The sequence below is a fragment of the Chiloscyllium plagiosum genome, unplaced genomic scaffold (genome assembly GCF_037043375.1).
Source record: "Chiloscyllium plagiosum isolate Xiang-an unplaced genomic scaffold, Cpla_swu_hap1 HiC_scaffold_3, whole genome shotgun sequence".
NCBI lineage: Eukaryota > Metazoa > Chordata > Chondrichthyes > Orectolobiformes > Hemiscylliidae > Chiloscyllium > Chiloscyllium plagiosum.
In genome coordinates, this window is record NW_028270141.1 from 126356804 (window position 1) to 126369613 (window position 12810).

Below are 12810 nucleotides of genomic sequence, written 5' to 3' on the forward strand. Positions count from 1 at the left end.
CCACAGCTACCTGGATTACACCTCTTCCCACCCTACCTCTTGCAAAAATGCCATCCCGTATTCCCAATTCCTCCGCCTCCGCCGTATCTGCTCCCAGGAGGAGCGGTTCCACCATAGAACACACCAGATGGCCTCCTTCTTTAGAGACCGCAATTTCCCTTCCCACGTGGTTAAAGATGCCCTCCAACGCATCTCATCCACATCCCGCACCTCCGCCCTCAGACCCAACCCCTCCAACCGCAACAAGGACAGAACGCCCCTGGTGCTCACCTTCCACCCTACCAACCTTCGCATAAACCAAATCATCCGCCGACATTTCCGCCACCTCCAAACAGACCCCACCACCAGGGATATATTTCCCTCCCCACCCCTCTCCGCCTTCCGCAAAGACCGTTCCCTCCGTGACTACCTGGTCAGGTCCACGCCCCCCTACGACCCACCCTCCCATCCTGGCACTTTCCCCTGCCACCGCAGGAACTGTAAAACCTGCGCCCACACCTCCTCCCTCACCTCCATCCAAGGCCCCAAAGGAGCTTTCCACATCCATCAAAGTTTTACCTGCACATCCACTAATATCATCTATTGTATCCGTTGCTCCCGATGCGGTCTCCTCTACATTGGGGAGACTGGACGCCTCCTAGCAGAGCGCTTTAGGGAACATCTCCGAGACACCCGCACCAATCAACCACATCGCCCAGTGGCTCAACATTTCAACTCCCCCTCCCACTCTGCCGAGGATATGGAGGTGCTGGGCCTCCTCCACCGCCGCTCCCTCACCACCAGACGCCTGGAGGAAGAACGCCTCATCTTCCGCCTCGGAACACTTCAACCCCAGGGCATCAATGTGGATTTTAACAGTTTCCTCATTTCCCCTTCCCCCACCTCATCCTAGCTTCTAACCTCCAGAAACTCGATCCCCTGACCTGTCCGGACTTGTCCGACCTGCCCAGCTCCTTTTCCACCTATCCACTCCACCCTCTCCTCCCTGACCTATCACCTTCATCTCCTTCCCCACTGACCTATTGTACTCTATGCCACTCTCTCCCACCCCCACCATAATTAAGGCCAGTGTGCCAAAAGCCTTCTTCACTCCCCCATCTACTTGGGGTGTAGGTCTCCACGTTCAGGGAACTGTGCACCAGAACTCCAAGGTCTCTCTGTTCCACTACACTCCTTAAGGCCCTACCATTCACCAAGAAACTCCTGCTTTGATTTGTCGTTCCAAAATGCAAGACCTCACGCTTGTTATATTAAACTCCATTTGCTATTTCTCGGCCCACTTCCCCAGCTGATCAAAGTCCTGCTGCATTTTCTGAAAGCCTTCCTCTCTGTCCATAATACCACCTACTTCAATGTTATCTGCAAACTTACTAATCATGCCTTGCCCATTCTCATCCAAATCATCGCTCTCAATAACAAACAGTAATGGGCCCAACACCGACCCCTGAGGGACTCCACCAGTCACAGGCCTCCTGCATAACAAGCATCCTTCCACTCTTACCCTCTGCTTCCTACCATCAAGCCAATTGAGTATCCAATTTGCCAGCTCTCTCTGGATTCCATGCGATCTAACCTTCTAGAGCAGCCTACCATGTGGAACCGTATCAAAGGCCTTATTGAAGTCCATGTGGACTACATTTACCACTCTGTCCTTGTCAACTCTCCTGGTCACTTCATCAAAGAACTCTAACAAGAACTGAAACATGATCTCCCATGCACAAAGCCATGCTGACTACACTTAATCAAACTCTGTCTTTCCAAAAGCATGTATAACTTCTCTCTTAGAATTTTTTCAAGTAACTTACCTCCCACAGAGGTTAGGCTTACTGGTCAATAGTTTCCATGTTTTTCTTTGCTGTCTTTTTTGAATAAGGGCACACCATTTGCTACCTTCCAGCCTTCCCGAACCTCACCCGTGGCTAACAATGATGTAAAAATATCAGCCGGGGTCCCTGCAATTTCTTCTCTCCTCTGTGGTAGCGTTCTTGGGTATATCTGGCCAGGACCAGAGATTTATCCACCTTCATATATTCTAATACATCCAGCAATCCTCGACTCTGATATGGATTGTCTTCAAGGTATCACATTAACTTCCCCAAGTTCTCACGTCACCATGTCTTTCTCCACAGTAAACACTGAGGAGAAATATTCATTGAGGACCTCGCCTATCTCCTGCAGTTCTACACATATGTGAGTGGTTGGTTCAGTCTGGGGAAAGTCAGATCAGGATGGGGTGTAGTCACATGGTGGGTTGTTCATTGGATCAGAAGGGCTAGTCTGGTGATGACAGGGTTAATCACCTGGTCAATGGTATAATTGGGTGATGCTGGACAACCAGATCCACACAGAATGGTTGAATAGTGGGTTGTAGTACTGTTGTGTAGCCAGGGAATTTGGTGACATCGAAGGTGGGGGCACTGTGGGAATCAAGTGGGTGAACTGTATAGTTAACCTGGAATTAGAAATGTTTTTATTATCCATGAATTATTTCTTGGGCAAACTCAGTGAGTCGGCACAGTGGTTAGCACTGCAGCCTCACAGAGTCAGGGATGCGGGTTTGATTCCTGCCTCGGGCGACTGTCTGTGTGGAGTTTGCACATTCACACCGTGTCTGCGTGGGTTTCCTCTAGGTGCTCTGGTTTCCTCTCACAATCCAAAGGCGTGCAGGTTCAGTAAATTGGCCATGCTCAATTGCCCATAGTGTTAGGTGCATTTGTCAGGAGTAAATATAGTCAAGGTTAGAGTGGTGCTGGAAAAGCACAACAGGTCAGGCAGCATCTGAGGAACAGGAAAATCAATGTTTCAGATAAAAGCCCTTCATCTGGAATCATTCCTGAAGGGCTTTTGCCCAAAACGTTGATTTTCCTGCTCCTCAGATGCTGCCTGACCTGTTGTGCTTTTCCAGCACCACTCTAATCTTGACTCTGATCTCCAGCATCTACAGTCCTCTCTTTTGCTGAGGGGTAAATATAGAGTGGGGGAATGGATTTGGGTGAGTTAATCTTCTGAGGGTCAATGTGGACTTGTGGAGCTGAAGGGCCTGTTTTCATACTGTAGGAATCTAATCAGATCTCTCCAATTCTCCACATCGAATTCAGGGTGAGAGACCCACCCGAAGACTTTAGGACACAAGATTGGATCAGGATTTCTGAGGGACACTGATTCATATCTTTTGGTGTATCCAGCCTCTGACTATCCACAGAAAGGACGAACTGGACCCATGATCCATCACAAGGTTGTAATAAAATAATATTTCCATATTTAGTCAGCTGTAGTGTTTCTGTATCTGTTTCCTTATCATGTGACATTCATGCCTGCAGCCAAGCCATATTCAAAACCATCACCCCAAAACAGTATAAAGCGATCCATAGTCTCTACTCAAACATCAGATCGACCTGAAGGTGCTGAGAGTCAGTCAGTGCGTTCAAGACCGATTTGAGCAGACACCAAGATGCTGAGACTCTTCTTAACTGTGTCTGTCCTCTTCGGGTATCTGGTTGCTGCGCAGGACGACGTACAAGAAGTGGACAATTTCTGTGAAGAATTGGACTGTCCTGAACCACAGGCTGCCATCTTGGAGAATGTAAGTACGATTCAAAGTTTATTGCATTCTGTCATTTTTGTACCAGTATAAATTATTTAATGACTGTTTTCAGATCGAAAGCCTGTAACCAATCGCCCACAACCACTCTACCCCTCAACTCTGAAAATTGACTGCACTGATATTCATCCTTAGGACAACAGATTGGGCACATAATCTCCAGAGTTTTCAAGACTGCGAGGTCTACTCATTGACATTTTAAAAACACTTAAATGACCAGCTAAGGTAGATGTAGAAAGGGTGTTTCTGTTGGCTTGGAGTCTCGGGAATTGGAGAACACAGTCTCAGAATAAGGGATCCAGCCATTTCGGACTGAGATGAGAATCGCTTGACGAAGAGGGCAGTGAAGTTTGGAAACCTTTACCCCTGGGAGCTTGGCCATTGATTATGTTTAAGACATCAATCAATAGATTTCTAAATAATATCAAGGGAGATAGGGATAGCATTGGAAAGCAGCGATGAGCCTGTTGTGGAATCTCCAGCTTCACTCAGATGATCATCAATCTTTAGACTATTTAGTTGTCGATGATCAACTGGTGAGAATATTCAAGGCTGGGGTAGATAAATCTTTGGGCTCAAAACACATCAGGAGGTATCATAACAAGGTGAGAAACTGGAAGATCAAGTGTAGTCAAAGATCAGCCAAAATCTTACTGCCTTGTTCCTGTTTCTAATATCAGACATTCTTTTGAAATTGGTTATTTTTTGTCTAAATTTCTCAACCAGAAACGAGGACCAAATTCAAGGCCATTGACATTTTCTTGATCTTGTGTACATCTGCAGTAACTGAGTGTGGAAGATTTTCAATAACATTCCATACATTTTATACCAAAGACCCAAGGGAGAAAATGGCCCATTGTGCAAAAAATGACCAAGATGAAAGAGTTGCATGGAAAACAAAATGAATTAAGAAGTGTTGAGACCAAGATCCCAACAACATCTCCCAATTCCCTTTAAAACTCAAAGCTTAAATGACACCTTAATGCTCCATCCAGACACCTGGGACAGTCCTCTGAACAAAGTTCTTTTTCAGAGACACTTTACACTCATAGAGATGTACAGCACGGAAACAGACCCTTTGGTCAAACTCATCCATGTCAACCAGTTATCCTAAACTAATCTAGTCCCATTTGCCAGTCCTTGGCCCATATCCCTCTAAACTTGTAGGTGGCTCAGTGGCTAGCATGGCTGCCTCACAGCACCAGGGACCCGGGTTCAATTCCAGCCTCGAGCGACTGTCTGTGTGGAGTTTGCACATTCTCCCTGTGTCTGTGTGGGTTTCCTCTGGGTGCTCTGGTTTCCTCCCACAATCCAAAGATGTGCAAGTCAGGTGAATTGGCCAAGCTGAATTGCCCATCGGGTTAGGTGCATTAGATAGAGTAGGGGAATGGGTCCGGGTGGGTTAGTCTTTGGAGGATCGGTGTGGACTTGTTGGGCCGAAGGGCCTATTTCCATACTGTAGAGATTCTAATTCTAAACCTTCCCTATTTCCATTCCCATCCAGATGCCTTTTAAAAGCTATAATTGTGCCGGCCTCCTCCATTCCTGTGGCAGCTCATTTTATACACCTACCACCTTCTGTGTGGAAAGGTTGCCCGTTAGGTCCCTTTACATCTTTCTCCTCTCACACTAAACCTATGCCCTCTATTTCTGGACTCCCCTACCCCAGGGAAAAGAGTTTGTCTACTTATCATATCCATGCCCCTCATGATTTTACAAACATCTATAAGGTCACCCCTAAGCCTCTGGTGCTCCAGGGACAACAGCCCCAGCAGAGTCAGCCTCTCCCTTTTGCTCAAATCCTCCACCCCTGGCAACATCTTTGTAAATCTTTTTGGAACGCGTTCAAATTTCACAACATTCTTCCGTTAGGAAAGAGACCAGAATTGCACGCAATATTCCAAATGTGTCTGAGCCAATGTCCTCTATAGCCTCAACATGACCTCCCAACTCCTATACTCAATGTTCTGACCAATAAACGAAAGCATAGCAAACTCCTTTTTCACTATTCTATCTACCCGCGACTTTACTTTCAAGGAGCTATGAACCTACACTCCAAGGTTTTTTTTCAGCAACACTCACTAGGACCGTACTATTAAGTATATAAATCCTGCTGTGATTTGTTTAATCAAAAGGTAGTGCCTCACATTTATCTAAATTAACTCCATCTGCCATGCCTCAGCCCATTGGCTCATTTGGTCAGGATCATGTTGTACTCCAAGGTAACTTCACTGCCCACTACACCTCCAATTTTGTTGTCATCTGCAAACTTACCAAGTACACCTACTTGTTCACATCCAAATCATTTATGTAAGTGACAAAAAGTAGAGGACCCAGCACCGATCCTTGTGGCACTCCACTGGTCACAGGCCTCCAGTCTGAAAGGCAACCCTCCACCACCACCCTCTGTCTTCTACCTTTGAGCCAGTTCTGTATCCAAATGGCTAGTTCTCCCTGAATTCCGTGAGATCTAACCTTGCTAACCAGTCTTCCATGAGGAACCTTGTCAAATGCCTTACTGAAGTTCATATAGATCATGGCCACCACTCTGCCCTCATCAATCTTGTTACTTCTTCAAAAAACTCAATCAAGTTCGTGAGACACGATTTCCCACACATCATATTTTAATAAATGTTATTTTCTTGTTTTAGGGTTATGAAGAAGCAGAATTTAAGCCTGTCCCCTGGGTTGAAACAGAAATAGACGGAATGGATATCAGTAATGCGGTGGAGGCCGGCCTCAAAAGATTTTTTGAATATTCACAGTTCCACAATGATGCAGGTAATTTTCCTGTTCCTTCACTGTAACACTGGAATTGAAAACAACCCTTTCATATTTGACCTGGCTTATTTGAAACTTTCTGTCTGTAGATACACACTGACCAAAGGATTCCAGCTTGCTGATCTTAGTGGTCGTTCCAGGATTCTGTCCATTGTGCCCTCCATTACTAACCTATTGGAATCTGTGGAAGCTGTCCATATATGGGTACAGTGGGAAACCAAGCACACTTTCTCATTCCAATCATGATCTCTGATTTGTCTTTGGACATGGCGACCTTATCCAGCCCAGAGCTAGGTGGGGTAAAGTAAGGTTTTCTAATCTCAGGGACAAAAGTCAAGGCAATAGGGCAGAGGGGTGACCTGGAAAAAGGTAAGCCAAGTGACATAGGAAGAGACAGAGAGTTTCGTGGGAATAGTGTATCGGTGAGTAAGGTCAATGGAAAGATTATCAGTAAATAAATTGAATGTACAAAGCATTTGTAATACTTCAAGTAAACTGGTTACATAAATAGATAAAAGGAAAATAGATCCAGTACCCAGAGATATTCTTACAAAGTCACCAATGTTTGGAAATAAATATTCCAGGATAGAAACATTTCAAGAAGACCAACAGAATAGAAAAGGTTCTGAAAAATGGAACTGTGAGGTCTAATTTTCCAAATCTCTCCAGACGCGAAAATACAGTAATGGAGTTATTGCCATATAGCACAGAAACATTCCCTTTAGTCCAACTCATCCATGCTGATCGTGTTTCCCAAAGTAAACTAGTTCCAGTTGCCCGTGTTTGGACCATATTCCTTGAAATCTTTCCTATTCATCAACTTGCCCAAATGTCTTTTAAATGTTGTAACTGTACCTGCATCTACCACTGCCTCTGGCAGTTTATTCCACATAAGAAACATCATTGACCCTCAGGTTCCTTTTAAATGTTTCTCCTCTCACATTATAACTGATGCCCTCTATTTTTGAACTCACACACCCCAGAGTTATTTGTTATTTGTCTTATCTATGCCCCTCATGATCTTGTAAGACTCTATAAAGTTACCACACAACCCCTGCCACACCAGTGAAAAAGGTCCCAGCCTATCCTGCCTCTCCTGATAACTCAAAGCCTCCAGACCCAGTAACATCCTGGCAAACCTTTTCTCAACCTTCTCCAATGTAATAGTATCTCTCCTTGTGCAGTGCAACAAAGACTGTATACATTATTCCAAAACTGACTTCACCAGTATCCTGTACAGTCACAACATGACGTCCCAATTCCTTTCCTCAATGATCTAGGTAATGAAAGCAAGAGGTTTTTGAGGGTAAAAGGGAATCAGTACCAATAGAATGCTTAAAGTTCTAAAATGTTTTGATAAGGTTGTTCATAAAATACTAATTTGACAGTAAGTATTGGAGGTAAAATATCGGCAAGAAAGAGTATTGGTTAATGAAGGAAAAAAGGAAGTAGAAATGAAAGTAGCATTTTCATGATGGCAAGCATAATTAATGGATGCTCTGGATATAAGTGCTGAGGCCCCAGATGTTAGAAGAAGGTGATCCCATTACAAGATCCAAGTTGCTGATGACACTTGAGAGGGTGAATTCTGAGAAACTGTCTGTCTTGGCTGGAGAATCTGGAGATGCAGGCCTGGATTTTTATCTGAAAATGGACAGTGAGAGTTGTCTCCCCTGCGCTTGGAGGAAATGACAAGGAAGACACTCAGAAGTCAGCTGTGGGCTGCTGCCAGGCCATGAACCTGGGAAAAAGTTTGGAGGCAGCCTTTTCATCCCAGTTCCAATAAAAACAGAAAAACCCTACAGTCTTTGTCCCAAACCCATTCCGTCATCCCCACACCAACCTTCCATCCTTCCACAAACAAACCTTACAGTTTCTTGTATGCCCAGGTCAATGTATGCCCCTCAAACTCCATAGACCCTCAAGTCCCCAATGCTAGGGAGCACCACTGCCTATTTACCCACGGTACACTGTACAGAAGCAATGAACCGCATATTGACAGCAGGATTTATGAAAATTTTTTTAGAAGTTTATTCTTTCATAACTTTCCACTACGTTAAAATAAATCTCTTTTTATGGCGGGATATAAATGTTGGCAATCATCAAAACCCATTGCAGCTTTAACTGCAGAAACCACAAACACTTAAACTCTTAAGCTCGATTAAATAAATATTGTGAAGGTGACAATACTACTCACAGTCACAGCTGTCAATCAGGTGGAGAAGTCAATGTTTCAGGTATAACCCTTCTTCAGTCCTGATGCTGTCTGGCTTGCTGTGCTCTTTCAGCCTCCTGCTTGTTCATCTTGGATTCCTGCATTTGCTGTTTTTTTTGTCTCTAACTAGAGCTGTCAATCAAGCAGGGCTACAGGTATTTCAAGAGAATGATAGATGTGTAGGGTGTTAACCAGTCCATCATGCCTCCCCCATTTGTAACTTTTAAATCACGACAGGCAATGCCCCTAATTATCACCTTGTCAAACACTGCAACTGTGTTCCCTTTTGTCTGCAGAAACAATTGTTCCTCTCGAGGCCCCTTGGGGAATCATTGGATACATAAAAGATGGCAAAATACAAGATAACTTCAAAGTGTTTGTTATATTAACTCCTCAAGTCACAAGTGCACCTCAGCCAAAAGATCCATTGGTTCAAATCGGAGCAAAAATTCATGATTGGTTCTATATCAGGTGAGTATGATGTGTAACAAAATGACTTAAAATGCTTTTTTTGTGTCTCCTGAAGCAAAGGGTTGATATTGTGACAGTGTCTCTACTGGTAGTCCATGTTCAGTGAACATTTTAAGTAATTCTTCTACAACCCTTCTCGTTGTGATATTGTGTAATGGGACTGCCTCAGGAAATCTAGTCAATATATCCATTATTGTTAATAAGTACTTATTCTCACTTTTTGTTTGAGGTAGGTGACTTACATAATCAATCAAGACTCTTGTGAAAGATTCCTCATATGCTGGAATAGGTATTAAAGGTACAGGTTTTATTACTGCCTGCGGTTTCCTATTAGCTGACATGTATGACATGCCTGGCAAAATTCAACTCCATCTTTGTGTAGTCCAGGCCAGTAAAAATCTTTGTATTTTAGCCTGTGTTTTCCTCATTCCGATATGACCTCCAAGTGCTAGCTCATGTGCCACTCCAACACCTCCTAAATTCTACTGGCAAAACAATCTGATGAACATCTGCCCATTTCTCATCTGCTTGAATGTGTGATCGTCTCCATTTCCTCATTAAGGCATCATTTTTCAGGTAATATTGCACAGGGATACATTCACTCTCCTTCCATGTATATGCCTTTTGATACAACTGCTTTAAATTCTCACCTTTCTGCTGTAACTCAATAAGCTTCGCAGATCGAAAGATACTTGCATTTTTAACAATTGGCTCCTGCTCTGTCCCACTTATCTGATCAAAAACAGTCTTGGATAATGCCTCCTTATCTGTGCCTTTTGATCTCTCCTGCTTCAGCTTGTGACTCTGTGATCTCATTAAGACACAATCTGGGAAGATTCCTGGATAAACATCCTGCATTGCTTCAGTTGCCTGCACCTCCACTGGCTTTTCAACTAGAGTAGAGCTGATATCGATGTATCAGCTCTATCATTTGCAATGATAAGTTGTATTCCTGGAGCTGAGAGTTTGACCTGTACTCCTACCACAAATTCTCCACTCTTCTCCAGACACTCAAGCCTCACTTTACATAGCTGAACACTTTTTGTCTCACCATCATTAGGCATCTGGATGGGTATATTAATAGGAAGGGTTCAGAGGGATATGGGCCAACTCCTGACAAATGGGATCAGATTAAGTTAGGATATCTGGTTGGCATGGACAAGTTGGACCAAAGGCTGTTTTCATGCTGTCCATCTCTATGACTGTGTAGTTTTCTTGATTTATATCATCTGTTTGCAAAAGCTAAACTTTTGCCATCAGTTTTTTTTGCCTGGATTATTTGAGAAGTTTAATTTTCTCACTGTGTTGATCTCTATGAGTATTGTACCAAAGTCTTTTACATTAAGTGCGTCACTTCTTTTACCCACGTGACTCAAAATCTGGTCAGACTGTGATTAATGGGCTGCTCACATCAGGTGCAGATGCTGATTAACACAAACCTTTTACTGAGTCGACACACGTCACAAAACCTTCACTTCCTACTTCGGAGAACATGGCAATACCTCCCCATTCAACTGAGCCCGTTTATCTGAAGGTGGGCTTCTCTTCTTTCTGTCATTCTCACAAATATCTCACTTGGTGGTGTTTGGAAGAATACTTTCACTCTCTTTGATCAGAGCCCCACCCAAACTACATCATTTCCCTGTGATATCTGATGTTCTATTCTATTACAGTTATTTCAAGTGGGAGCTGAATAGCCTGCTGTTGTTCTTCTTTTCAATGGCCTTATGCTCCAAAGTAAACTTACATTTACTTCACTCTGTTGCAGGGCTTTTGATGAAAAAGATGGCAGTAATCTTAGCAGCCAAGCATACGGAGATCGTGTGCTTCAATTGAAGAAGGACTTGGAAGCTGACAGCAAATCCTTTGAGAGCAGTTTCTTTTACATCGGTTGGTTTAACAAACGTGGGCTAATGGAAGTTGCCTTTCAAAAGAAAAGTTAAAACTTTTCTAAACATTTCAGACATCAAACAGTGAGCTGTGCTTAATACTATTCTATGTTTCTAAGCTTTTTTGATCTCCCATCTGGTACACATTGGATTTCACTCTGTGCATGGGCCAGTATTTGCAGTATCGAACAGTTCCCCCAATCTCCTCTCCTCAGAGCCCTATGGTCCTCTTCATAAACACTGCCCTTCACCAGCAGTGAGAAAGTTTTGTCTCCAACTCACAGTGCCTCATTTTGGCATGAGCTTACTTCAGCTCTGTTCACTTCAACAGTCAGGTTTTTTTTGCCTTTTCTGATTCTGTTGGACATTCAGTTTTCAAATGTTTTTGGTCAATTACTTTCTGAAGCTCCTCTTGCATGTATTCAATTCAAAGTGTCAACACATAATCCTGGGTAGGTAGTTCTTTAGTTCTTCGCTCTCGCTAGGAACTGCAGTCCTGTCATTTCCCAGTTAAAAGAAATTGCAGAGAGCACAAAGGGAAGGAAGTGATGGTAAATATTTATAAAACAATGGCTTGGCTTCAAATGGAGGACTGGATTCATTTCTGATACCTGGATCTTAGGGAGAGGGGAAAGACTTTCGTGACTCCTCTGGTGATTTGATCTTAAAGTCTCACACACACATCGGATTAATCCCAATTGTTCACAGGTAGTAGACTCTGCGCTAACAGGGATTCATCTATTTACTAATTTCCCTTTTCTATAAAGTTGCTTTAAATAAATTGGGTACAAACTGAGGTCAAGAAGTTTCTGGTGATAGGATAAGTTCCAAAATGTTCTCTCTTCACACAGCAATGGATTATATTTGCTTACTCCAGTCATGCTCATCAGAATGTTTAAAGTTGATAACAGAACAGTGTATTGTTGCAGAGCACAAAGTACTGAAGTAATTACGTGTGAAATCATGACACTTTTCAGATGTGAGATTGGAGTTGGGTTCTCTACCTCTCTATTAGTTTCAGATCGAAATATTTACTTACAAGGGAATGCTTAAATTGTAACGATGCAGAGGATTTTTTAGCCCAGCTTGCAAATTTCAATCTATGTGTGCCTTCTGTACAGTGAAATTACAATTGGACAAATATGACTGGATCAACCATAGATGGTGCCCAGTCAGAGGGCAACATATTCACTGGAGGCACCTGCCAATGGGGCATTGAATCTGTTTGAGACTCCAATATGAAGCACTTTAAAATTGGTCCAAATCATTATCCAGAGACTGGAGATGAAATACAATTCTGACTTCCTCAAAAGTATCTTCGCATATTGAGCACAGACAAACTGAATCTGTGATTCTGAAAAGGTTTTATTCCTGTTTAAAATGACACATTCACAGGTTTCTTTTATGGAGTAAATAAGCCTTTATTTTCTCGCCTTTGCTTATCTGATATTTTTCTAACTGCTGGGAATGTATACTCACTGTGAAATAAAGGGTGATGCATGACAACACTTTGTTTGTGGGTGTGGACGTTGACTATAAGGCTGGCCACAGTGTTAATTTGGGGAAGGCCCATGCATACATACTCACAAGGTAGGAGTAGTGCAGGCCAATCAGATCCTTGAGTCGGATCCATCAGTTAATCAAATCATGCAGCGGATGGATCGTCACCATCTGGTGGAAGATCCAGTTACTGTCTTTGCTGTATAACAAAACAGTGAAGTAATAAGGAAAACAAGGCAATAAGGAAAACAAAACAATACCAACTTTGCCACACCATAGATGCCCAATCCCTCAATACCTCCAGTCCCCACCAGGATGGTTTGACAGCTCTTGGCTTTGTCCTAGACTAGAGG

The 12810-nt window shown here is 43.2% G+C and overlaps 1 protein-coding gene across 1 annotated transcript in view; it reads left to right on the top strand.

Moving 5' to 3' along the window:
• LOC148151322 (heme-binding protein 2-like) overlaps positions 1-12465 on the top strand; it is a 58085-nt gene extending 45620 nt beyond the window's left edge. The window contains exons 2-6 of the mRNA XM_087976342.1: positions 3099-3235; positions 3321-3583; positions 6253-6382; positions 8894-9068; positions 10837-12465. Coding sequence (XP_087832468.1) covers positions 3452-3583; positions 6253-6382; positions 8894-9068; positions 10837-11011 — 612 coding nt within the window. The 5' untranslated portion in view covers positions 3099-3235; positions 3321-3451 and the 3' untranslated portion in view covers positions 11012-12465. The remainder of the gene's footprint in view (positions 1-3098; positions 3236-3320; positions 3584-6252; positions 6383-8893; positions 9069-10836) is intronic.
• Positions 12466-12810: the final 345 nt, after the last annotated feature.